General features: G+C 52.9%; 1 protein-coding gene across 3 annotated transcripts in view; it reads left to right on the forward strand.

The window, feature by feature from the left end:
• The first annotated feature begins 493 nt into the window (after nt 1–493).
• The window catches only part of COL5A1 (collagen type V alpha 1 chain), a 170,484-nt gene continuing 143,936 nt past the window's right edge, over nt 494–27,041 (forward strand). For 2 of the 3 annotated variants that reach the window (XM_053558706.1, XM_053558715.1), the window contains exon 1: nt 500–1,074. In XM_053558706.1, coding sequence (XP_053414681.1) covers nt 945–1,074 — 130 coding nt within the window. In that variant the 5' untranslated portion in view covers nt 500–944. Of the gene's footprint in view, nt 1,075–27,041 lie in introns of all 3 variants that reach the window. The other variant, XM_053558724.1, reaches the window with a different exon arrangement.

Raw genomic sequence — 27,041 nt, forward strand, 5'->3', positions numbered from 1 at the left:
AGGGAGGTAGAAGGTCCGCTGTCCAGGCTGACACGTCGCCACAGTCTTGGGCGCCCCGATCTGGCTGGAGTGGAAGTTTAGTCTCCACCCAGAAAAGGAGTTCTGAGTTACTCCACGTTCCTGACAAAGTTAGGCGGGGAGAGCGGCAACTCTTTCTCCCCAACCCAGGGGGATCAAACTTTGCGGGCCCCTCCGTACTGGTTCTTGGAGCTTGGCCAGGTTGCGGGCACCTGGGAAGTGAAGAGTCGGGGGCCAGAGTGGGCCGCTGCGCTCCGAGGCCGCCCCGGTTCGCCGCCCGCTCTGGGAGAAAGAGCAGGGGCGTCGCGCCCGCCCCACGTCCGCTCCCGCCCGGGGCCAGCCCCTTCCTCGCCGCGACTCGCCCGCTGTCCCCACCCCCTCGCCCGCGGCGCCCAGTGGGAGGCGGGGGCTGGCCTGGCCGAGCCCAGAGCCGGGCTCTGATTCGCTGCCGGGCCTGGGGGAACGACAGCCTCCGCGGCCGCCTGCCAGGTGAGAGGGAGGGAGAGAGGGGGAAAAAGTGCGCGGCGCCCAAGGCGAGGTCCGCACTCCTCGTCCCCGCGGCTGGCGCAGGACCTCACTCCAGCGGAGCGCCCACGGGGAGCGGGTCGCGGGGCGGCGGCGGCGAGGAGGAGGCGAGAAGGAGTTGCGGGAGGAGGAGGAGGAGGCGGCGAGTGTGAGCGAGCCGAGCGGGGTCCCGGCCGCCCCGCGGGCCAGAGTCGAGCCCTCCCGCCCGTGGGCGAGCGCGCCAGCCGCCCCTTCCAGAACAGCCACCTCCACAAAGAAGAACGGGCGGCGCCGAGCTCCCCATGCCCTCCTGAAGTGGTGCGCTCCCCGCTGAGTCTGCCGCCCGGGCGGAGCCCCGCGCCCCCGTGCGTCCCCGTGTGCCACCGAGCGCCCCTGCGCGCCCCGGCCCGCGCTCCGCCGGCATGGACGTCCACACTCGCTGGAAAGCGCGCAGCCCGCGCCGCCTGGGCGCTCCGCCGCTGACCCCGCCGTTGCCGCTGCTGCTGCTGCCGCTGCTGCTGCTGCTGTGGGCGCCGCCTCCGAGCTGCGCAGGTAAGGGCGCCGGGCGCTGTCAACCCGGGGCGCCTCAGCCCGCCTCTTCCGCGCCTGCACGACTTTCCCCCTTGGCCTGTGGAATGCACGGGCCGAGCCCGCGAATGCCATTGGCTGGGGGCCCAGAGGGGGAGACTTGCCGCCGCAGTCCCCAAACGTGCGGGTCGGGCGGGGCAGCCGTGTGAGCGAGGAAGTGCTGCGAGTTGGAGCCTCCAGGGTGTCGTCCACGAGCCGGGCAAACTTTTGTCCTGAAACCTTGAGTTCTCCGTTCTCGGTCCCACATCAGAGGCGCCCGGCTCTGGCCCACAGGGCCCTACAGCGGAACTTCCTCGGCTGAAAGCCGGGCAGGGCCGCCCCCTAGAGTCACAGTCTGTCAAACCGGCTGACTGCCTTGGGGTTCCTGTGGTGGGGGATCCCGGAGCCCTGGACTTCCCCACCAGGCGCGCGGTCTCTTGGGCTGGCTCCGGCTTTCCCTGGGGACAGGGCTTCCTACGGTCCTGGTCTCTCTGTGTTCAATGGCACTGGGGAGTCTTGCACGGTGGTAGACCAGCACTGCTTCCCATCCCACCACCCCAGACCTCTGTACTCCTGGGAGGCCGCTTTTCTTGGGTTCCCTGCCCAGAGACTGGGCGTCTGAGAAAAGCCAGGAGACGCTCTTGGAGGCAGGGCTGTCTGGTTTTCACTGTGGGCAGATGTGCAGTTCCTTCTGGGGGTCAGCCCTTAGAAAGAGCCCTGCTTTGCTGGGAGGGCTCCCCCAGCAGGCACTGACCGGATCCCTGCCTGGGTTTTGGTAGTTCTGACTGGCGCACTGCCTGGTGCAAGAGTGTTTTTCTAGGCTAGAAAACACTGGTGCTTAGCTCTGGGGTGGGTCTTCACAGTCGCTCAAACATCAGAGCCCAAAGTCCTGGAAGGTGCCTTACTCCCCATGGACAGGTGGGACGATGAAGGCTCAGAGCTGCTGGTGCAAGGGGAAGGGACAGTGGGCTCAGTGGACAGCTGGACGGACCAGCCGTCCCCCGGAGAGAAGGCCGCTTTTAATGCCTTGTGATGGGGAGACAAGTGGGAAGAATCATTTTCCACCTTCCACTTGCCAATTAAAAGATTCTTTCCCTTTTTTCCTGGCACAATCAGCGCTTGCTGGGCTGGCGTGGATGAGCAGGAGGAGTCAGGGTGTGGGGCTGCTCTGGGGCTCCTTGGGAGGAGGGAGGAGTCTGGCTTGGTTCCCAGGACCTGGGGTCTAATCTGGGGCTTCCATCAGCTCTCCCATGACCCTGGGCTAACTGGCCTTGTGTTTCTCCAGAGGGTAGTTGAAGGTGGGGGACAACAGAGGTCCCCAGAAGAGTAGGGTGGACAGAGACGGAGAATGACCTCAGGGGACCACACTGTTGACCGGAGACTTGGTCCTATCTCAGTGCCTCTCTGGGGTTTTTCCCAGAACCTCAGGAGGGACTCAGGAGGAGTCAGGGCTGGGTGTAGCTGGCAGACCCTACATTCATCTGGGCTTGGGCTGTTCATCCCACTCCTGCCATCTCCCCCCCCCACCCCTCATCTGTGGCACTGCCAGGGTGGCATGGGTAGAGCTGGCTGTGCAGCTGGACATTTTGCCTTTTCAAAACAGGCATTTAGAAGCATGTGAAGAAGCCCCTTTCCTGGTGGGGTTTGCAAACCCCTCTCCTCCGGCCAGGGTGGGACCCATTTGGAAGTCATCCTCAGCGCGCGCACGCGGCCAGATGCAGGCCGGGCGGGAGAGGTCCTCGGCCTGGGCCTTCGCTCTTCTCCATCTTGGGTTCTGCCAGATGTTTTCTGAGTTTTCTCTGAACACAGCTCCTTTTCCTACCTTCTTCTAGGCCAAGTGTGTGAAGGAATGAAAAGTAAGATTGCATTTGGGGCAGTTTAACGTTGTAACGGGCAAGGAGAGTATGGGAAATGAAACATGACCCCAATATTTGGAAATTGAGGTCATCTCCTTGGCACACCATTGGTTGATTACAGTCACATGATCACTTTTTGCAATAATTTGTGGGGAGAGTCGGCCAAGTTTTTTGAGACTTGACAGGTATCAAATGGTTAAATCTCCTCTGACTCAATCAAGTTGGCTGGAAAGACATCCTTTCCCATCCTCTGCCCCCTCCCTCCCTCTCCCCTGAAAGAACAGACAGTGGGAAGGGTTCAGAAGCCAGCGACTCCCCCAGCCCTGGTCCAGATCTCAGTGGCCGAAGGGTTTGGAGTTGCAGCTTATGCCCAAGGCCACGACCACCCAGCAGTGGCCGTGGGCAGGAGCGTCTCTGCCTCTCCTACAGTGATGTTGCTCTAGGCTGTTCTGGGGTACTGGCCAGAGCTGCCCCTTTCCCCCACCCTTCAGATATTTCTGGACTCTCCTTGCTGTCACGCCCTTAGCTGAGCGCAGCTGATGCCAGCCTGGCCCCTGCCTTCTGTCTGGCCAGTCTCTTGCCTGCACCACCCAGTTCTGTCTTCCTGGATTATAGACTTTGTGGGCTGGAACAGGGGTTGTGGGGAACAGGCCTTGCGCCCCACTTAATAACAGTGACAGAGAATGGTCCCTGGAGGCCAGGATGAGTCATCTACCCCCTGAGGGCACCCACTCAGAAGCCTGAGCACAGGCTGACTTGGAGCCACACAGGATCTGCCCTCCCTATCACGTGGCTCTGGGAATAGCCTTTGGAGATAGTTACATGTGGGAATGAATTTTCTGGCACTTGCTGGTCTGTGTTGAGCACTGGCCACATCATCACGTGGGTCCCTCACACAGGCTTGCAAGGGTCAGGCACCTGGAGCAGGGATCCCAGGCGGGTCTGTCTACCCTCTGCCTGGCTTGTCACCCTTTGCCTTGTGGAGTTTTATCTTCTCATTTCACATCAGTGCCCTGAGCTGTCATCCTGGCCTGGGGGCCCCAGGCTAAACAGGGCCGGAGGGAGGTGCTCCATGTGGCCCGTGTCTGAGTGTCTTTTTTTCCGCCCTCTCTCCTTCCTTCCTTTTCCTTCCCTCCCTCCCTTCCTGCCTCCCTCCTTCCCATTCTCCCTTCTTCACTCCATTGTCTCCCAAAGGGCCCTGATTGTCCACGGTCCCCTTGCCTCCTTTTGTCCATGGCCTGCACCCCCCCCCCCGCCTGTTCTCTGAAGGCCTTCGCTGTTGCCCTGGGGAGACCGAGGGCAGTGGGGGTCTCGTCCTTCCCTGCAGGGTGTCCAGTCTGGCCGGTGGGCACTGTTGTTTGTTTTACTCACAGCCCCCTGGGACAAGCAGTCTGGGAGGGCTGGCTCCTCAGGGAGAGCCGGCGTCCTGGAGGAGGTGGCCTGGCACCGGCCTTCCCCTTCTTCTGTTGTAGGAAGGAGTCTCCTTAGCAGGCTGTTGTCCACCTCTGGCTTTAATCTCACCCTTTGTCCCTCCCTCATGGCAGGACACTCCCACCCCATCCCAGAGTTCTCCTGGCGACTTTCCCTGGCTGGAAAGCCCCTTGTTAATGTGGTTGGCAGGTGCCCCCAGCACATTTGCCCTGGGAGCCCTTTGCCAGAAGAGTGCAAGTGCCCCACAGGGGAGACCAGGGCAGGTCCTGGGTACTTGGTTAACCCCTTCTCTGCCCGCTCCCACATCCCTGTGTGTGTGTGTGGGGGGGCGGGGTAAGGCGAGGCCCAGGGAGGGTGTCTGCACAGCCCTGTAGACAGTTGACAGATAGACAGCCGTGGCTGGGGATGTAGGGACTCTGGTGGGAATTTTGAGTACCTGTGCATGGTGATAGGTGGTCGGATGTGGGAGTGGCCATTCTTTGACAGTCAGCTGCTGATACCCTGGACAGCAGGGACAGTCGCAGGCTGGTGCTGTGCAGACTGTATTTCTCTGCACCCTTTTGCATTGTGGGGACACTGTCCCATGTAACCTCATGGGGTCTTCAGACAGGTCACACAAGTCAGCACATCTGGAAATGCTTCACAAGCTGGACTGTGCATGCATGTCTAATGTGTTTGTCTGAGCCTGCCAGTGTGTTTTGTGTCTGTGGGTGTGGCATGTCTGTGTGTGCTTTTGGGTAGGCACCCGTGTATGAGTGTGCACACACATGTACATGTGTTTACAAGGTGCTCCCGACTTGCTCCGTGTGCAGGGCCCAGCGCGTTTGGGGAGCTCATCTCTCTCCTTACCAGGACCTGCCCCCGCTGGATGCGGAAGGCAGGGATGCTACGTGGCCATGCAGCCCTTGGGGACCCACAGGGCCGTGGTTCTGCCGCAGGGCGGGCCGAGCCAGCTGCGTCCCACAACTTCTCACAGGAGGGCAATGTTATTATGGCTTCTGCTCCCCCCTCTGTTTAGATTCTCCCATGTAATCCACTCATCTGGTGTCAGCACTTTGCCAAATGTTGGTTCGAAAATTTCTGGCCTGGCTTGTGGATATGCCGAGATCCCGAAGGCGGAGTCTGCTTTGGCCCTGGTCACAAGCAGGACTGCAGCTGCCCCGGGACACAGTGTGAAGACCTGGGTATGGAGTGGTGAGAAGACAGGAGGCCCGACTGAATGACCTGGTTACTCTCTTGGCTTCAACTCCTCCCAGCTGTGCGTGTCACCACCTGTTGCCTCAGTCTCCCCATCTGTGAGAAGGGCTGACCATGTTGTGACAGTAGCACTTCATGAGGGCACAGAGTGAGCCCCTGTCACCCCCTTATAACTCAGGGGCTCCAGTTCAGCTCAAGGCTGTGGTGAGGGGTTCTTAGCTCTCTGCCCACTGGTGAGGGACTCCTTCGCTGCCCTGTGCGGGGATGCACAGTGCCTCCCTCAAGGGGGAAGCATGAGAATAGTCCACACAGAAGGCGTCCACTGGTGAGCTCACTGGGTCACTCACTGCTATGTCTCAGCTTCCGAGCCTGAGCCTGGTGCACTCCTGGCCCAGGCCAAGTTCAGCAAGGCTCCCCCCTTGTTATAAGGACAAGCTGGCGCCTGGAGATGTGAGTGGACGTGTGCACATCTCAGCTGGAGGACTGTTCATCTGCCTCTCTCTGACATGAGCAGGGGTGGTGGCTGATCGCTGAAAGGGTGAGGTGGGGAGCGGGGCTCGGGTGAAGGGAGCTGTGCCATCTCAGGTGCTATTTTGGTGTCAGCTCAGCCCTTGGCCTCTGGAGAGAAGTTCACAGAGTGAGTGCACCAGTAGTTGGATGCCAGAGCAGGTGAAGCAGGTCACTTTGTGTCATCTGTGTCAAATGACCTGAGCCATCAAGCCATCAGCTTCCTATGTCCTTATTCTGGAACATTCTCAACCTAAGTTATAGCCCAACATTACCAGTAAATGCCACCATCCTTTGGTGACTCAGACCTAAGAAATGGAACAACAGTCTGACCCACTTTTCTTAAAATTTAATTTCTCAGAGCTCCGGGGGCAGGAGCCCAGCCGGTTTGCTGAGACAGCTCTGTGCATGAAATAAAGAATGCCTTTATTTTCTGTTTCCTAGACCTATGTTTTTAGGGGAAAATTCATTCTTCTGTCCTTTTCTTTCCTGCCAGCACCCCAGCAGTGGGGATTCTGGTGGCCTCTTAATTTTTTTAATAAATGCCATAAAATGGCATCAAAATACATGTATGCAGGGGGAGTGACTTCAGTTGAAATGCTCTGATGCTTACTTTGGGAAAAACAGTGATCTCCCAATGCAAGGGTGAACATCTTTACCTAAACGACATGTGCGAAGCACCTGCTTGCCCTCATATGGTGGGACATGTGCTTCTCCGGGTGGACCCCTGTCCTGAGCTGGGTGTGCAGAGGAACAGGCCAGTCCCCTGTGGAGAAAGCAAGTGTGTCAGCATTTTACTTGACAGCATTTATGGACCTCCAGTACAAGTCTGACCTGTGTCAGGTGCACAGGTGGAGCTTCTGGTGCAAAGAGTGTGTCAGCGGAACAGGGGCTATTTTACACAAAGTGGATGTGGCCATTGGCCAATCAGAGGGAGGCAGCTGCCAGCCCCAGAGAGGTACTGGCCAATCCAAGGGAGGCATCTACTAGCTGAGCAGGGCCTGGCCAATCAGAAACCAGCCTGCTTTTAGAGGACGAGGCCACAGACCCACCCTTTCTGAGCCCTTGGGGGTGCACCCCTCACATGCATGGAGGAAGATGGCACTTTCCTGTGTTCATGTTCACGCCAGACCCCCTTCTCTGGGAGTTGCCTGTGCACCTGTCATCCTCAGGCCAGCTGTAAGTGCAAAGTGAGATTCGCCCATCCTGCAGGTGTGCAAGTCTGGCTCTTCAAGTCCACTTGGAACAAAGGAATACCAATCACCCTCCACCTCCCAGTGCCAAGCACAGCTTACATTTTGGTGTGTGTCATTATAGTCATGTGCACTGACCCACATGGCCTCCAGCCCATTCTTGAAGCCAGATATGTGTGTTGGGGGTGACACTCTGCTGCTTCCAGCTTTTGTTTGCTGTGGGAAAGCCCCATGGCACCTGTGTCTGGGTGCCTAGAAAGAGAGAATGAAGAAAGCCTACCAGTAATGGTGTGCAGCATGGAGCCTCTGCCTCGGTTTCTCTTTCTACCCTTTTGATACTTAAAAACATACACCAGTGAGCACAGGGGGCTCATGTTTTCTAACCATGGCTTTGTCTTATTAGACATCAGAACCCTCCTCCTGGAGGGGAAGGTGGTCTAGCTGTGTACCCTCTGGGCACACAGGGTCCTGGTCCATCTGGGTCAGTTATAGGGGCGACAGGCAAGCCTGGGCTGGGAAGAGCTGGCCTGGTGCCTCAGGACCCTGCATGATATGATGGGGGCTGCAGATGTGCGGGAGGCATGGGAAAGGGGGCCGTGCCTCCCAGCTTCGAGCTCAGTTTGGTCGTGGAAAGCCGAGCCAGTTTGGGGGAGCCTTCTGGGGGAGACGTCTCCTCATGTCCTCGCGGCCTTCCCAGGGCTGTATACTCTGAGGTTACCGGGCTCTGTCTTTGCTGTCAGCTTCCTCTCCGGCCTCTTCATTTTTTCCTTTGGGGATGATCTGAAATGCTGAGCAGGGGTTCCAGCTTCCTCTCCCTATGCCAGTTCTGTGTTCTTCCCCTGGGAGAGGACAGAGAAGAGAAAATTTCCCGTGCCCATGTTTCTGTAGATGCTGCTTGCCCTTCTGCTCGAGGAGTGGGCTGGTGATGTCCGGGGGGTTCTACGGAGAGAAGGGGGAGGTGACGCCACACCTGCTCAACGGACTTGGCCTACAGAGGTTCACACAGACAAGCTGGGTGAAGGGCGGGGAACAGCATGTCTAACTATAATTGTTTCCCATGGAATTATTGTCAATGTCATTTAGGTTCATGGCTTAAATAATGGTTATTTAGCTCAAAAAGTACTGCTTGGGCAGTGGCAATATCTCAACTGAAAACTGGGAACATGTGGAGCATCCTCCAGCCAGTGTGGTTGTGACGACTTTCCCTTGGTGAGGGCAGGCTGGGGACAGCAGCAGAGAGCCGGCGGGTGGCACTTCTGGGAGAGGCAGGGGTGTGCTCTGGGTAGAGAAGCTAGAGACAGGGTGGGCAGGGAGGGGAGCAGCTGTCTCTCCAGGGAGGCAGCCTCCTGCACTGGGGACAGACAGACGGCAGGCTTCTCAGCCTTGGGCCATTTTGCTCCCAAGGGATGTGGGAAATGTTTTTTGATGGTCACACCTAGGGGGCGGTGCTGCTGGCATCTGGTGGCCATGGGGATGTGGCTCAGCACCCTCAGTGCACAGGACAGCCCCCACCACAGAGAGTTACCAACCCCGGTCATCAAAGGTGCTGACCCCCTCCCTGTGTCTTAGGATAGTTAATCTATCATCAGACAAGAGGGAGTGGCCCTTCTTAGCCTGGGTCCTGGGTTTCTCTGTGCTATGGAGACCAGCGGCTCCCACTGGGTGTGGGAATCCCCTGGAGGGCTCTTAAAACACTAATTGTTTCTGACTCAGGGCCCAGGAAACTGCATTTCTCCCAAACCTAGAGATGCTGGGAGTCTGGAGCCCACAGCTTCCAAAAAACTACTTTGAAAACTAGTGGCTCAGCACCCTTGATCCACAAGGCTTGTGTTTCAGCACAGATGGTGGTGGCAGGGACGGGAGGGGAGTGTGCTGGGTGTCTCTGCAGAGAAGTGCGGGGCTGGAGAGCGGGGCTGCAGGTGCTTGCCCAGGGTGCCTCCTCTTCTCCAGAGTGGACTCACCTTCCCTCTGGGGAGGAGTTTGATGCTCTTTCCCCACCCCACCTGGGGGAGTGCAAGTTCTCCTACAGGGAATGGACTCTATTGTCCTGCAGATTGCTGCTGTGGGCAGAGATACCCTGGAAAGGGCAGTGAACTTCCAGTTAAGGGATTTCTTACGGGTTGGCTCTGAGAGCCTATTATTATTGTTGTTGTTGATACGGGAAAGCTAACAGTCTGACAAGCTCTGGGTTCCACACGGCCCCCTGGGACCAGCCTTGTTCTAGCTGGCCGCCCACCCACACCCACCACCCTGATGATTTTGAAGCAGATCCCTGACATCACCTCCCTCTTCTATAAACATTTCAGTATCTCTGAAAGATAAGGAGTCCTACTTGAGACTCTTCTGATCTTGCCAGGCTCCGTCTGCGGGGCTTCCGGAGTACGCTCTCCCTTTCCCTGACCCTGCCACTGGGGCTACCCAGATTGTGCCGTGTCTACAGGGGTGGGTGTTAGCTGTGGGGGCAGCCGCTGCCTGGGGCTTCAGATTCTGTGCTTTCTTGGTGGTGCCGTGCCTTAGTGGGAGGGAGGATGGGCACCCCCACCCAAGGGCACAGAGAGGCCCAGTGCCTCCCAGCCGTCCCAAGCCAGGAGGGGCGGAGGGCTGCTGCTTCCTGTGTCCTCAGCCACCCAGATCACCTGTGCACCTGCCCTGTGTGCCTGGGCTCAGCACAGCCGAGGCACCTTGTGTGCCGCTCCCTGTCTCAGTTTCCCCATCTATCAAATGGGCATGAAAATAACACCTGTCTCGGAGGCTGGAAGGACTGAAGGGATTTGCATATGTGGACTGCGCACACAGGACTTCCACAGCACTGGCCATGGTCTTCACTGTGCAGGACATGAGTGTTAAGAAGCGCCTGCCTTGTGGGTCGTGCCAGGGCTCACTTATGCCACAAAGCCGAGCTACTTGGGGATTGTTAAGGTGCCACAGGTGACACCTTAGGGACCAACATTTGGCCTGTTTTAGGTCTGAAGAAAGTGTGAACTGGGCTGGTGGTGGACTCTGGACTCTTCCGGCAGCTCAGCAGGTCCCCGAGCAGATGTTCTTGACACAGGAGGACACCTCCCTATCCGCTGTCAGGAGCAGCCCTCAATTTGCTGAGTGAACTGCCCTGGGCCTGACCAGAGCGAGGGCATCCTCCCGGGCTGAGAGTGGGGTGACTCCCTGTCTCTGGGCAGTAGACTTGACCCAGTCTGAAGGCTAGGGGGTGAGGGCCCAGAGAGGGCATCTGGTGTCCAGGACACAAGGGGAGCTGTAGACTACTGTGCCCTGCTATCAGGAGAGCCCCACCCAGGGTGTCCATTTACAGCCACTTTGGCATGAGGTGTGTTGGAGTTCCCTGTCACCTGCAAAAAGGGCTGGGGCTCTCAGCTCCAGGAATGCCTTGGCATGGAAGGCTGGTCCTCAAGGTGGCAGCTGCCCTGATGTTTTGCAGAAGGTTGGAGTTCTCTGAGTCTGTGACCGTGGCCCGGAGGACCCTGGTATGTTCTGGGGTTGACAAGCAGCACCTTGGGCCCCTCTGTGTGGACAAGCTGCTGCCTCCCTTTCATGGGGCTAGGGAGCAGAGAAGGATGATGGGCAGGTCCAGCCTCTGCAAGGTGGGGCTTTGAGGGGGCTTGGGAAGGCAGGCCGGAAGGCGAGAGTAGGGGCCAGGACCCGCGACCTCCACACAGTGGCCGGCCTTGCATTATGCACACTGGGAGCTCCTGGCTCACCTGCCATGTCCTGCTGTGGGTGCCCTAAGCGCAGCAGGTAGGAGGGTTGGTTACTCCCTCTGGGTCACCAGCTCAGAGTTAGCTCTTTGTTGGGAAGGAAGTTCAGGGGATGAGGAGAGAAGCAAGGGTGCTTAGGGGCATTGGGGACAGGGGAGGCCAAGAGAGCAGCTTTGGACCTCTGGCCCGTCTGCCAGCTCTGATCGGAAATAGTAGCTGCCCTCTTGGAAGGGCAGCTGTGAAGATCAAAGGAAGTGAAGCTGGTGTGGACACCAAGCCCTTTGCGCCTGGCTTTCAGGCCACCTCTGGTGTTCAGTGCGGCCGACAGGTGCTCCAGTACTGTCAGTAACAGTGCTCACTACCGTTATTGTTGTGGGTATATATCGCTATTATTTCACATTGCTGTGGTTATCAGGAGAGGCTGGGAAGCAGTACTTATAGTTTTTATAAAGTGTGAAAGAAGAACCTGATCTTTGCGGGTTCCAGGCCACCTCTGCACCTCAGAGGAGCTGAGCAGTCAGCACGATGGCCCTGCCAACAAGAAGGGTGTATCCGGTGGGCAGGGTTGCAGCTGATCCAGAAATTGCTCCAGATGCATTTCCTTTGCTCAGGAGTGCAAGGGCCTGGCAGGAACACACCCAGACTTTTGGAGAAGGAATTGGATGTTTTCTGGGAGGGTTTGCAGATGTAGCCTCTGGCCTTGGGGCCGTCATGCAGATGAACAAGCTCAGAAGGTGTGGGGGTTTCTGGGACCACAGGCTGTAATTGAGGGAACCAGACCCTGGGATCTTGGAAGGTCTTTGCTGCCAGGGGATGGGCCCTGCATGGAGATGTGGCCTGATGAGTCTGTGTCCTCTCACTGGGGAAAGGATTCTGGCTGTCTCTTGAATCTCCACCACCAGTAATGGTTTTCAAACCTGGAAGGTCTTTTTTAAGCCTCAAAGGGCTAGAAGGGGTCTCAGGACTTGTAAGTCAGGGTCTTCCTGTCCAGGGCAGGCGCTGAGGACCGATGTTTGCCAAATATCTCCAGTGGAGGGCAGCTCACCCCTCTGCAGGCAGGGGGCACCCACATCCAAAGGTTCTGGAATGTGGCCTCCAAAGCCCATGGTGTGTTCATTACCCCATAAAACAAAGGGCTGAAGATGTCTTAAAGCTTCCTTGCTCATCAGTAATAAATGAAAGATCCCGAGTGGAGACAGCCCTCTTCTCTCCCTTTTCAGGCCTGCCCTCTCTCCAGCACGGAGACTGTCCTAAGCTGGGCCTGTCCTTGCATGCTCCGCAGCACCTTCGGCCCCTCTGTGTGGACAAGCTGCTGCCTCCCTTTCATGGGGTTGGGGTGGCCAATTACAAACAGTTGCCTGGGCCTGGAGCACTCCGCCGGCTCCAGTTAAGGGCCGTTGTCCAACGGCATAAGCAGTGTGGGCCGAAAGGCATGTGTATGTGGGGTTCTTAAACAGGAGCTGATGTCCCTCCTGCTTCTGTACCTGGAGACAGAGGCAAGTGGCTGCCTCCCCATCCACAGGTGCCCTGTGGTTGGGTGAGGAGCTGCTGGGGGGCTCGGGTGCTGGGTCTAGGGGGTGCAGGGCTGTTGGGCTCTGAGCAGGCTCTGAGGTGTGGATTAAGGTAGAAGGAATATGCAACAGTGATGGGGGAGGGGTGGCTTGAGAATTTTCTCTGCAGGTGAAGAGTAAGACCCATTGGATGTTGTTTTTTTTTTTTTTTTTCATCCTACCCTAAGCCTTTCACACCATGTTTTGTCCTGATGACATCTTTCTAAGGCAAGGAGTGTCAGCCCCATGTTGCAGGTGAGAGAGTTAAGGCACACAGAAGTCCCGCAGCTAGTAAGTAGCAGAGCCGGAGACTTTGAAATTGCCTTTGAGTTGTGGGAATTGGGTTTTGCCCAGTCTCTGGGGACTAGCCCGATGCTGAGAGTCTGGGCTTGTAGAGAGCGCTGAGCAGTCAGGGAAGCGGGAGGTCTGTCCCCCTGGGAGGCACCACTGCCTTTTTGTTTTTGGGGTCTTCATCCTGGCCATAGAGGCTGAGAGAGAAGAAAAGGAGGAAGTGAAGCCCTTCTCTGGCTCATGGTGGGGGTCTCAGGAGGGAGCAGGTCCCTGTCCCTCGGCTCCCGCTTTCCAAAGCCACCTGAGCCCAGGGCTGCAGAGGGCCCTCCTCAGATGGTCTTAGATGAGATCTCTGGGTGGAATCTGCAGCCTTGCGCAGCGCTGCCGGGAGACTGTTTGTGTAAGGGGATGAGCTGCCCTGCTCTGAGTCATTCTTTCCATTTTAACGGGAAGGAGGGAGAGATAGAAGAGGATTATAGTCAGGTAGATGCTGCCTGTTTAGTATCAGCCAACACACAATGAAGGATGCAAGCCAGATGCTGAGAGAGAGGAGGGTGGGAGCCTGTGCGCCTGCTGGTGGGGTAGGGGTGGAGCCTCCGAGCTCTTGTCCCAAGAGCTAAGCTGGGGTTGTGCCACCACAGTCTCTCCCGTCCAAGGGCATGGGGTGCATATCTTTAACCTAGGGGTGTTTCAGAAGAGAAAAGTACAAACTCTGCCAGAAGTAGTGCCACAGCTGGAGTTCGAAGCCCTCCCTTATCTTCTTAGCAAATCATGTGTCCCATGTGCTGGTGAGAGTCCTCAGGCTGGCCGAGGACAAGGTTCTTTATTTTCCCTTAAAATGGACTCACAGTCCTGAAGAATTGTCAAAGTCTTTCGAAATTTTGTCAACTGGGTAGCCACCTCCTCTATTGCTTATGCTGGACAGACTTAGAAAAAGGGGATTTCAGTTTATTTGAAACTAAGGACATAGGGACTATCCTACATACGTGATCCTAGGCCTTTATGGTGGCAGGTTATCTCAGTGGCCAGAATTCACAGTAAACTGTGGCCCTAGTTCACTGTAGCAGCCGTGATGCCTGCAGCTTAAGTGGCTGAAGACTAAGAATGGCAGAAGCCCCCCTGGAGGCCAAGGGAGGTATTGCACCCCAGCTCTACTGCACATCATGAAGACCTGGGCCTGGCTCCCGAGGCTGTACCCCAGCACTCGTGCACCCTCAGAACCCCACCTGTCCCCTGTGCCTCAGTCTTCCCCTTGTGGTAGACCTGCCAACGCCTGTCTGCCTTTGCACCTGTGGTGTCTGAGGAGTCACAATTGAGACCTCCGTGAAGCAGGTGGGGACTCCAAGCATGAGGTACTCTATGAATTGTCGTTGTGTAGAAGTGAATGTGCTGTGTGAACATTGAGGGTGTGGCCTTTGCAGAGTGCTCTCAAGTAGGGTGACGGATGTTAGGAGGCAGGAAGCCCTGTCCCATGGCTGCCTGGGCTCTTCTTAGGTGTCTGGAGGGTGCCAGAGGGGTGGCTGCAGCTCACTGTGCCTTTGCCTCACAGCCTGACAGAGTAGTGGTGTGCTGGCTTGATGACCTCAGAGAGGTTGGCGGGGACAGAATGCTCAGGGAGTTTGCTTGGGGCAGTGTGGGAGATACCCTCCTGGCGCTCAGCCCAGGGAACCTGCCCTGCAGTGCTGTTTCATCAGGATCTGTGGGCTCTGAGTTTCTCTGGTTGTGCCATGTCTGACATTAGTTTGACCCGGGGTGTGTTGCCATGCTTCACGTAGCCATTTGAGCCACCCCAGATCTTGCAGGGGATCCCCAGGCAGATCCCAGTTTATAGTAGGTGTGTGTGTGTGTGTGTGTGTGTGTGTGTGAGAGAGAGAGAGAGAGAGAGAGAGAGAGACAGACAGACAGACATGCACCAAAGCAGCAAAGCTGCCCCTGTCTCTCTGGCATCTCTGGTCTCCAGGGGATGTGGCTGGCTGATGCAGTGAACACCTCTTGGCACTAGGAGGCATTTTTTGTATCTGTGCTGTTTTACTCCACTCAGCAAGCCTATGAGGTCAGGGTGGTTCTCCTGCCTCTAGGAGGACTTGCCCAGGTGACTGGGCCATCGGGCAGCAGAGCCCAGGTCCCGGAGTTCGTTCTTTTCCTGCTGCACCCCTTGCCACTGCCCCCTCCCAGTGGTCCCCCTTAACACTGCCTGGCCCCTGTAATCTCTCCAAATGAGCCCTTCCAGGCCCTTTCAACCCAAACTCCTTTAATTCTGGGATCAATCATCTCACCCTACAAATAACTTACAGAAACTCTTTCAGCCATGGCTGGGAATTCTTTGGCTGCTGTCAGCTTCTTCCTGCTCTTCTTCCCTTCCCAGCCCTTGTCTTGAACTGCTCCTATCACGCAGGTGGGGCTCTCGGGATGCCTGGGGGATGTGCCGTCACAGGCTTCCACATGCACTCGGATGCCAGCCTTGAGCACTTCTATTCCAAGCCCTGTCGCTGGCATGGCTGCTCAAGCAGAGGCTGGGGCTGGGTTCTGCACTTGTCACTTGCCTTGCAGGGTCCAGCCCTCGGTGTGCGGAATTTAGCACAGTGAAAGCACTGGGATGCAGGGTTGTGCCTTTCCCCATAAACTTTGATGCCTCGTCAACATCTTGGCCAAAAAGAAAAAAAAAAATTCCACTGGAGAAGATAGTCTGGTCTCTTTCTAGTCACTTATTAAAATATTTCCTATCTGCTTTCTCCAGGAGTGTAAACAGCCAGTGCATAACTCACCTAGGAGTGGGCCTGACATCTGTGGGGCTCTGGGAGTCACCCTCTTTGGGAGATGTCAGGCCCAACGCTTTGCACATTTTTCTCTGACGACTCAGCTGGTTTCTCGCCCAGTCTGGCTGCCTGACAGCCTGAGGTGCCCTGAAGCTGTTGTTTTCAGGCCCGCTGATACCAGCAGGACTGCCCCAGCCCCTCCAGCCCCCTTACTGATCTGCAGCTGGGTGCATGGCACTTTCTGCCAAGGACAGACGGACCACTTCCGCAGGGACTGCATGTCCTGGGGTGGTGAGTGTGAGGGTGGGACTGGGCGCTGGTGCAGGAGGCAGCCCAGATGGAAGGACTGTGCTGTGTGGCCCCCCTTATCTCTTCTCTGATCTGCTTCCCGGCCTGGGCTTCCACAGCTCTGAAAGGCGGTGGGGTGAGGGCGGCTGCCCGCGGCTGGGAGTGAGCTCACTTGCACGCACGCTCTGCTCTGCAGATCTCAGCCGGAATCTGTTGTTAATCACGTCTTTCTTGGCCACAGAGTCTGTGCCAGGGTCTGTAACTCTCAACTCCAAAGCCGTTAACTGTACAAGAACCTTGTTGACCTTGTTTACTGAAGCTGATAAATGTCTACCACAGACCTACTGTGTGCCCTGTTTGCCCGTCAGGCTCCATGTTTGGAAATTTACTAAAAATACTGCTTCTAGATTAAACTTGGCACGGATGTCACATGCCGGGGAGGAGGGGAGATGCTCAGCCAGGAGCAGTTCTGCCAGGGGGTGGCGGGCATGGCCACTTGGGTGGGAGGGAAAGACTCCCTGGCTTCAGCCATTTTCCCTTTCTTCTTAACGCCACGCGCGCGCGCGCGCACACACACACACACACATATTTAAAGGAAAAGGATATATTTCATTATAGTCATTTTGGAAAATACAAAAAAAAAAAAAAAAGAAAGAAAAAAAGAAAAACCACCCATAATCCCCAAACTCAGATTTCACGGGGTCTGAGTACAAAGAATGAAGAACAGAGGAAATTGTGTCAAGCAGTGGATCAGGAATGCTGGACACAGCCTTAGGGCCTCTGTCCTGAGTGGCCTTCCCTGAAGGTTAAGCCCTTGGAGTCTGAACACAGCAGATGGGACTTCCTTTTTTTCTCTTTCTTTCTTTCTTTTTTTTTTTTTTAGAGACAATCTTACTTTATCGCCCTCGGTAGAGTGCCATGGCGTTACAGCTCACAGCAACCTCCAACTCCTGGGCTTAGGCAATTCTCTTGCCTCAGCCTCCCGAATAGCTGGGACCACAGGCACCCGCTACAACGCCTGGCTATTTTTTATTGCAGTTTGGCAGGGGCCAGCTTTGAACCCGCCACTCTCGGTATATGGGGCCGGCGCCCTACCCACTGAGCCACAGGCGCCGTCCTGGGCTTTTCTCATCTCACATTGGAATGTGGGTACTCTGCTGTCATGAATGTCTGGAAAGCCTGCGGTTCACACTTCACCTGGGGGTTGACACCACCTTCTGAGGCTACGCTGGGGGAGGGGAGCCTCTCAGAGTGCTGGGTGGGCAGCTGCTCCTAACCTGAGGGAGTCAGTTAGCTGGGGTAGGGACATGCAGCCTTTGCCCTTAAAGGCCAGGCTCTCACATTGGCTGGGACAGAAAGGATTAGTCACTGAACTGGGCTGGAACTATGCAGAAGCCATCTGGGAAAAAGGAATTGGATCCTGACTTACTCTTATACCAGAATGCATTCCAGATGAACTTTAAAAACGAAACCATAAAACTACTAGAAGAAAACATGGGAGACTGAGTTTTATAATCTCGGAATGGAAACCATTCTAAGTATGATGTAAATCCCAGAAGTTGTAAAAGGAAAAAAAGTAGATTCTATACAAGTCAAAATTCTTTTTGTCTGTACAAAAGAAAACCAAATGAACAACTAATCACCATAAGAAAAGAATAAGAATATTTATGGCAGAAAAGGGGTTGATATGCAAGGAACTCCTATAAATCAGCAAAAAAAGGCTAGTACCCAACACAAATGGCCAAAACACACAAATAGTTCTCAGGAAAGAAAATATCAGTAACTTTTAAAAATATGAGATGTTTAATCTTACAAGGAGAGAAAGCAGATGAATTCCATGGGAGATAAGGGCTCCCCTGGCCAGATGGATGGGGCTGCACACACCAGTGGCTGCAGTGAGGAAGTGGACATTCTCCAGGCCTTCTCCGAAAGGCCCTCGACGAGATCCGTCACACTATTAAGGTGCACCTGCCCTTTGACATGGCAGCTGCGGTCTTTGGAATGCTTCCTACACAAGCACACCCGCAGGGAGAGACCTAGGTGTCTAAGAACTGTTGTGGAAAGCTCTCTGGAAGAACAAAGGATCCTGGCATCTAAATGCTTGTGCTGATGAGCCCTTTAGGTACGCGGTTGTGTGTCTACAGACCAGAGCGAGGTACAGCAGCTAAAACAACAGAGTCTAAATGGCCTGGCATTTACCGCAATGGGCCAATCTCCAAGCTGTATTAAGCAAAGCCAGGTATGGTAAAGAATGTTCCTCGCAATACAGACCCATCTCTATTAAAAAAAAAGCCACACATCCAGGTTTGTATTTGCATAGAGTACAAGGAAGGCTGCGTGGACACAGGGACCCATCATTCTCCCTAGACGGGCAGCTGGTGTGTGGGGTGCAGTTCTTGTCAGCATCTTTTGGGAGGGGTAGATGCTTTGCCTTGCTAGGTGGGTCAACAGGTGTGTGGGTGACAGCCAGCAGAGACAGCGTGGGGGTGGGGTGGCAGCTTTGGGAGCTGTGTGCCTTTCCATTCAGCTGGCAACTTGCTTTTGGCTGAAATGACTCAGTTGATTAAAACAAGTTGTGGTCTTACAAAATAGAATAAAAAAGGACAAAGGCAAGATAAGAAGACCAGTGCAGGAAGAGACTGAATTGATTGTGTGGGCACCATTTAGTAAACAACACTTAGGAAACAGGAATGTTTCCTAGAGATTTTTGAAACAGAAATTGTCCTGGGTAACCTCCATCTGCTCATTTTATAGGTGGGGAAACTGAAGTTGCCACATACCTCTTTTGGAGTCACTTAGCAAATTGGGGGCAAAGAGACTGGGGCTGGGCCTCTGGGCTCAGCGCAGGCTCCTGGCTGTTCTGCTTTGGAGGCTGCCCTCCTCTTTGGAGAGCAGACTTTGGCCTCAGGCAGATCTACTCAGGGAGGAGAAATCTCTCCTTAGAGAGCTCGTACCTTGGGTGTCACTGGGTGTCACTGGGTGTGGCTTTCAGGGAGCTCATCTTCAGGGGCACAAAAGGCATGCTGGTCCAGGAATGTCCCAGCCTGGCAAGCTCTGCCCCTCTGCCTCACTCCTAAATGGCTGAGGGTCCTCAAGGCCAAGGCCTTTGCCTACTGTTTGCCTGCTGGGAGGGGCAGGCGAGTTTGTCCTTCCCTCCAAGGGGGCTCTCTCATTAGGGGTGCCGGGAGGATGGAGTGTGGCCAGCCTGCTTCCTCCTTCGACCTCTGCTGACTGTGGGGACCTGAGTCTGGGCTGGTGCTGGCTGGGCACTGGCTATGTAGGGTTCTGGAAGGCTCTTTAGGACTCAGTTTCTTCTGTGCACTGGGTAAGGTTTTGGTCCTTTATGAAATTCACTGTTTCCCCTTTTGTGGTGTACCTAATGAGTTACCTTCACAGAATAATGCAAAACTCCTCAGGGTTTTGCATGACCCCAGTGAGGAGGACAGAGGGTGGCACAGTCACCTGAGCCTTTTTTCAAGCACTCAGTGGGTTGGACACTGAGTTGCATAGATGTTACGTTTTGTTCCTCTGAGGCAGGTGTGATAGTCAGCTCATTTAATAAGCGAGGAACGGGAAGGAGGATCTGCCTAGAACCCCATTGTTGAGAGCTGGAAATCAGGATCTAGCTCCAGAACGTCTGCAAGGTGTGGCTCCTGGATGTCATTTGATGCTCACCTCTGGGATAGACCCACTCATATATCCATCTACCCACTCACCTAGCCATGCAAACCACAAATCCATGCAGTTGCTTATTCATCCATCCATCCTTCCACCCATCTACCATCCTCCACTATCCATCCATCCATCCATCCATCCATCCATCCATCCATCCATCCATCCATACTTCATCCACCCTCCATTCACCTTCCATCCACCCTCAATCCACCTTCCATCCACCCTCCATTCACCCTCCATCCACCCTCCATCCACCCTCCATTCACCCTCCATTCACCCTCCATCCACCCTCTATCCACCCTCCATCCACCCTCAATCCACCTTCCATCCACCCTCCACCCACCTTCCATTAACCCTCCATCCACCCTCCATTCACCCTCCATCCACCCTCCATCCACCCTCCATCCACCCTCCATCCACCCTCCATCATCCTCCCTCTATTATCCTCCATCCACCCTCGATATACCCTCAATCCACCCTCCATCCACCCTCCATCCACCCTCAATCCACCTTCCATCCACCTTCCATTAACCCTCCATCCACCCTCCATCCACCTTCCATCCACCCTCCATCCACCCTCCATCCACCCTCCATTCACCTTCCATCAACCCTCCATCCACCCTCCATCCACTCTCCACCATCCTCCCTCCATCATCCTCCATCCACCCTCGATCTACCCTCAATCCACCCTCCATCCACCCTCCATCCACCTTCCATCCACCCTCCATCTACCCTCCATTCACCTTCCATCCACCCTCCATCCACCCTCCATCCACTCTCCACCATCCTCCCTCCATCGTCCTCCATCCACCCTCAATCCACCTTCCATCCACCCTCCATCCACCCTCCATTCACCCTCCATTAACCCTCCATCAACCCTCCATCCACCCTCCATCCACCCTCCATCCACTCTCCACCATCCTCCCTCCATCATCCTCCATCTACCCTCAATCCACCTTCCATACACCCTCCATTCACCCTCCATCAACCCTCCATCCACCCTCCATCCACTCTCCACCATCCTCCCTCCATCATCCTCTATCCGCCCTCGATCTACCCTCCATCCATTCTCCACCCATCTTCCGTCCACTCTCCAACATCCTCTATCCACCCTCCATCTACTCTGCATCCATTCTCCATAATCCTCCATTCACTCTCCACCATCCACCCTCCATCCACTCGCCATCATCCTCCATCCACCCTCCATCATCCCTCCATCCACTCTCCCTCATCCTCCATCCACTCTCCATCATCTTCCACCCGTCCTCCACCCATCCTCCATCCACCTGGCATCACCCTCCATCCATGCCTCCATCTACCTTCCATCCATCCTCCATCATCCTCCACCCATCCTCCACCCACCCTCCATACTTCCATTCACGCATCCTTTCACTCATCCACCCTCCTCCCATGTATCCACCCATCCAATCCATTCATCCATTCATCCATCCATCCACCCACTCATCCTTTCATCTGTACCTCTATCCCTTCCTCCCTCCCTCTCTCTTTCCCTCCCTTCTTTCCTCCCTTCCATCCATCCATCACAGCACTGGGTTACCCCATCTGCAATAACACGTTTGTACTTTTGCATTGTAGTGGCTTACAACCACCTTGTACTTACACTAGAGCAAAGATTGGCCAACTCACTTCAGCTTCTGGAGTGCTCAGAGTAGGAGCAGATACCACTGGATTCTCCAGCTGTATTTGTTGGCTTGAACCGAGAGGCAGGAGAGATCCAGTTGCAGCAGCAGCCAGTACAGTCAGAAGGACAATGAGGTGCCTCCTGCATTTTTGGAGTTTCAAGGAGGGGCACTCCACAGAGGTAGGGTGTGACAGGAGGGGCAGAAAGACACAGGACAACCCCACGGTGAGAACGGGAGATAGAAAGTCCTCACGTTCCAGGGTATTTGCTTATAGAGTGAGAGACTCTACTGATTCTCAGATAATTTTGTTAACTTTCCTTGACTGTAAAAATAGTCATTAAAGCAAATCTGGGAAATAGCAAAATGACTTTTTCTTTCCTTTTCCTCACATTTTTCCTTTAGGTGGTGAGCTCATGTGTAGAGACAAGGTTGTGTCCTGCCTGTAGACATGGACACTGATCTGTGTTGTTGTTGACTCTTTGTAAATGTCAGCGGCTGCTGGACACCCCCACACTGTGCGTTCCTATCACAGCTTACTTCACTGCTCCTCTTGTTTTGGGTTTGGGTTACTTCCGCTTGTTGCCGTAACAAATACCACGTGGATGAACATCCTTCTGGTAAATCCCTTCTGCTTCTCTGATTCTTTCCTTGGGGTGGATTTCTAGACACTGACTCACTGCACCCCAGCCTACGGCCATCTTAAAGTCCTTTTGTTGCAGAATCACATTCCAACCAACAGGCAATTATCACAGAGCCACCATGCCCTGGGCAGCATTATCCTCAGGTATTAGACCCCACGGACCCCATGTTAGGTAAAGGGGCTACTCACCCCGTTAAGCCTGTTACTGCCTCCCGCCTGCTCTTGGAGATGCAGAGGGAGCTGTTATTTAATGCTTGGGACCTGGTGTGGCTGTTCACTGGGTCTGTGGTATGTCCCTGGTGCCTTGTACCTTTAGGCGCGCTCTGGTTTCCTCACCTGGAGAAGGGAGCAGAGCAGTACTTCCTGCTCTCTATGACCTTGTCACGGGGAGTTGAATTATTAATAACAATAATAACTCATGTGAAAGTCTGCCTCCATCCCATTTAGAAAAAAAATGTCAGGGAATCTTCTAGAACATTCTGGAATCTTCTGAAATGTCAAGTAGAAATCAATAGATGCTAATTGCTTCCCTCATCCTTCCCTGCCTCTTTTTGGCCATCTGTGTATTTACTGAGTCCCTGCGCAGACGATGATGTCAGCATTCCAGGTGCCACATTGGATGAATGTGCTTGGTGCTACAATCTGCCTTTGGGCACCCCCAGAGAGTGGGGTAGGTTGGGCGGATGTCTGGGAATGCCCAGAGATGGGTGGGAGAGGGCCAGCCTACTACACATCCTGACTAGCTAGCTTGGGGCAGCAGGATGGGTTCTCGCAGAGGATTTTCAGTATGGAAATGAACTCTGTGTAGCTCCACACACTTGACTGCTCCACTACCTGGAGGGCTGGCTGGGTTTTCTGGGCCTGCAAACGTAACTCCTGGAGAGCCCCTAGCTGTGCACCCGGGAGGAGACCTTGAAACTTGGTTTCATTAGCTCACTGAATGTGCGTCCAGGGAATGCCGCTGGGACTTGGGAGTGGGTTTGGAGCCCTGCCCCCAATTTGTGGTGCATCTTTTGGGGACCTTTCTGTGGCCCTATGAGTTACATGTTCATTGACTGTTGGCATGGCTGGTTTTGAGTCATAGTTTATTTGAAAGCCTGCATAGCTCTCGTAACTGAAAAGGTCTGCTGGTCCTGGAGGAAGCCATGTAAGATGTTCCTCCAAAGGTCAGTGTGACCCAGAGCATTGTTCTTTCACTCGCATCACATAACTGAAAGAAACAATCTCGGAGCTGAAACAACAGGACCAGGGGCTGTGCCAGCTCAGTGGCAGCCCGCGCTCTGAGCCCACAGGGTCTGTGCCAGCTCAGTGGCAGCCTGTGCTCTAAGGGCAGCCCCACAGGGTCTTTGCGGGTGCAGGGGGTTCAGACGTGTGTGTGTGTGTGTGTGTGTGTGTGTGTGTGTGTGAGGTGAGTAGACAGGGTGGCTTTACTCTGTGGCTGGAAATATATCCTTTAACTTTACCTGTCATGTTGCTTGCTTTGCAGCATTTAGTGGGTGTTAAATCATCTATATGATTTAACAATTTCCTTCCAATTTCCTTCTATATCTAAGGCTGTCTGTTCTGAGCAAAATTGAAAGGCAAATAGGAGCTGAGCAGGGGAAGAGCAAGGAGGCAGCACACACTAATTCTTGGCCACATTTTAGCCCAAAAGGGCAGGTGTGAGCTGCTCCTGGGCCTCACCCAGGGGCCCAGAGAGGACTGATGGTATGGAGTGGCTCACTTTACCTGTCACACCCCTGGGCACGGAGACATTCCTGAGAAGTGCAAATGTGGTTTTGTTTTATAAAGGCCTGTTAAAAAATGCCCATTATCAAGGCAAAGGCCAACAGATCTGTGACTGTCCTTCAGTTTTAGGTGGATGTGGAGAGCGGAGAGACATCTATTTATATAATGCATTACCTGCTGCACATTATGTGGCATTTATTACTTAATTAATTTGTTATAAAAGCAGTGTAGGTTCATTACAGAAATGTTAAAAGCTACTGAAAAGTATAAAGAAGAAAATAAAAATAATCATGACGATCTCTTACTCATTTAAACTGTTAGGCTTCTGATGACAGGAGGAGGAGGAGGATGACATTGGTTTCTATTAAGTGCAGCCAAATAAATTAGGAAAGGAACATTTTGATGTATTTATTTCCTACTGTGTACTCTGTCTGTATTTACAAAATTGGGATGGCATAATAGTTTTAAACTTAAAATATGATGAGCAAATCTCAGTGAATGAGGAATAAAAGAGAACTCCCTGAACCTGATAAAGGGCATTTGTGTAAAATCTACACACTGAGTCTTTCCCCCTAAGACTGCGAACAATGTGTGGGTATCTGCTTCAACATTGTGTGCCTGTGATATAAGGCAAGAAAATAAAATAAAAGACATATGGATTAGAAAGAAAGAAACAAAACTGTCTTTATTTTCTGACTACTTTATCGATGGTAAAAAATTCTAAGGCAACTACAAATTAACTTCTAGAACTAATAAGTTCAGCATGGCGACAGCCTACAAAGTTAATAGATAAAGGCCAATGGTATTTCTAGATAGTAGCAATGAACAGTTGGAAATAGAAATTTAAAAAGCCATTGAAATAACATGAAAAATATAAAATGCTTAAGAGATATACAGGGGATGCCAAAAAATGTATACACATCTTAAGAGATCTTTTTGGAAATAAAACAGATCATTCCCCAAAAGTGTATGGATTGCAGGGAAAATGGATGTGTGAAGCACGGCGAGGCACACTTGACCAGTAATGGAAACTTCAATTCAACTTCAGAACGTAATGCAGATAATATCTCTTAAAATGTGCATACAATTTTTGGTGCCCTTTGTATTTTAAAAAAAGTGCAAGACCTATCATTGCGTATTGCAGAGTGTTTCTTAGAGAAATCAAAGAAAAGCTAAAGAAATGCAGAGATACGTCATACTTACAGACCAGAAAACTCAAGATTAAGATAGCATTTCGTCCTGAGTTGATCTATAGATTTAACGTAATGCCAGTTAAAATCCCAGCAGTCTCCTTAAAATAGAGATTGATAGGGTAATTCTGAAATTTATATGGAAATGGAAAGGACCTAAAATAACCAAAACAGTTTGAAAAGGAAGACAATTGGCTTGTGCTTTGGATTTTAAGATTCACTGTGAAGCTGCAATGAGGGAGGTGGGATGTTGCTGACACAAAGGTTTACAGGCCAATGGGAGAGGACAGGGGACAGAAATAGACTCATGTATCAATAATCATGTGATTGTCCATAAAAGTGCCAAGATAATTCAAAGATAAAGATAGTCTTTATCAACAGATGACGCTGAAATAATTGGACTTCTGTTTGCAATAAAGTATACCTTGACCCTTACCTCAAATAATACATGAAAACTAAGATTGATCAGAGATCTGAATGTATTATTAAAAAGTATAAAGGATAAAACATAAAAGAAAATCTTGAGTTTCTTGACCTTGAGTTAGACAAAGATTTCTCAGAACACAAAACCTATGAGCCATGAAAGATTAAAGAAAAAAGTTGATAAATCAGACTATTAAAGTAAAACCTTATGCTCTTCAAAAGACACTGTTAAGAAAATGGAAAAGTAATAAAATAGGAATAAAGAATTTGGAAAACACACATCTGATAAGGAACTTACGTCTGGAATATATAAAGTATGGTTGCAACTTCACTCTAGAAGTGACCCAATTTAAAACTGGGCAAAATATTTGAACAGATGTTTGAAGACATAGGAACGGCCGGTGTGCATCTGGAAAGATGTTTATCAGCACTTGTTATCAAAGAAATACAAATTACAGCCATGGGGGAATCCCACCACTTGCAGAAATGTTGGGGAGTGGAAAAATCATCATCCGGTCTTGATGGGGATGCTAAATGGTGCTGCCAATTTGGGAAGTAGTTTGGTAACTTTGTATAAGATTAAATATACACTTAAAATAGGACAGGACAATTTCACTTCTCGGTTTTCACTCAGGAGAAGTGACAATGTATGGTCAAACAGAGACACATGGGAGTGTCTGAGGGCTGCTTTATGGTAATAGCCCCAAACTGGAAGGCACCCCGTGTCCATGGACTAGTGCGGGGGTAAACAAATGGAGACACAGTTATGCGGCAGGATCCTACTGGGAAACAAAGAGAGGGAATGCCACCTGCTCTCGGATCAAGCTCAATCCACAGGTGAAGGATGGCCAGGAATTCCTTCAGTACCAAGTGTCAAAGTATCTCCTGAAAGGCGTCAGTTTAGACTCCAGAGTGTACTGAATGAGAATTGGCATCCTTGCCAATATTTGGTCTATCAGAAAAAAATATTTGGACCAGGCACAGTGAATTCATGCCTGTAATCCTAGCACTCAGGGAGGCGGAGGCGGGAGATGGGAGGATCACTTAAAGTCAGGAGTTTGAGACCAGCCTAAGCAAGAGTGAGACCCTCTACTAAAAATAGAAAAAAAAAATTAGCTGGGCATGGTGGCAGGCGCCTGTAGTCCCAGCTACTTGGGAGGCTGAGGCAGGAGGATTGCTTGAGCCCAGGAGTTCGAGGCTGCAGGACTGTGATGATGCTTCTAGCACTGCACTCTAGCTGGGGAGACAGAGCAAGACTCTTAAAAAAACAAAACAAAACAACATCATTTTTGCCAGTTTGATGGGAGATGAAGGAGTATTTGTTTAACTACCAGTGATGTTGAACATTACTTGTTTGTTCTCCCTCCTTTATAGTTGCAAGAGTGTCTCCCGTGTACTTACGCTGTAAATATTCTCCCCGGTTATTACTTGCTTTTTGTAGTGGCCGTCTATTGCTGCATGACAGTCACCCTGAACTTAATGTCTTGAGACAATAGTTATCTCCTATTTAAGTTGGGAAGCTGCAGTTTGGGCAGGACTTGTGACTTCAGGTTGAGTAGTTTGGGCGGAAGGATCCATTTCCAACATGGCTTTGCTGTGACGTTGGCTGTTGGTCCTGGCTGTTGGCTAAGGGCCTGGGTTACTTTTCACATGGGACCGTCCAGGGGGCTGCTTGGGCTTCTGCACAGCATGGTGTCTGGTTCCGAGGAGTGTTCCAGGAGGCCCAGGAAGTGGACCTGCCAGTGTGTCACAGCCCCTCTGTGGGCTGGCACAGTGCTGTTTCTATCACATTCCATGGATCACACACTCACAGAGCCCACCTTTCGTTCAAGAATTTGTGGCCCCATTTTTAAACTTCCATACTTTAAAATCTT

This window comes from Nycticebus coucang, chromosome 2 (genome assembly GCF_027406575.1).
Source record: "Nycticebus coucang isolate mNycCou1 chromosome 2, mNycCou1.pri, whole genome shotgun sequence".
In the NCBI taxonomy this organism is placed as follows: Eukaryota; Metazoa; Chordata; class Mammalia; order Primates; family Lorisidae; genus Nycticebus; species Nycticebus coucang.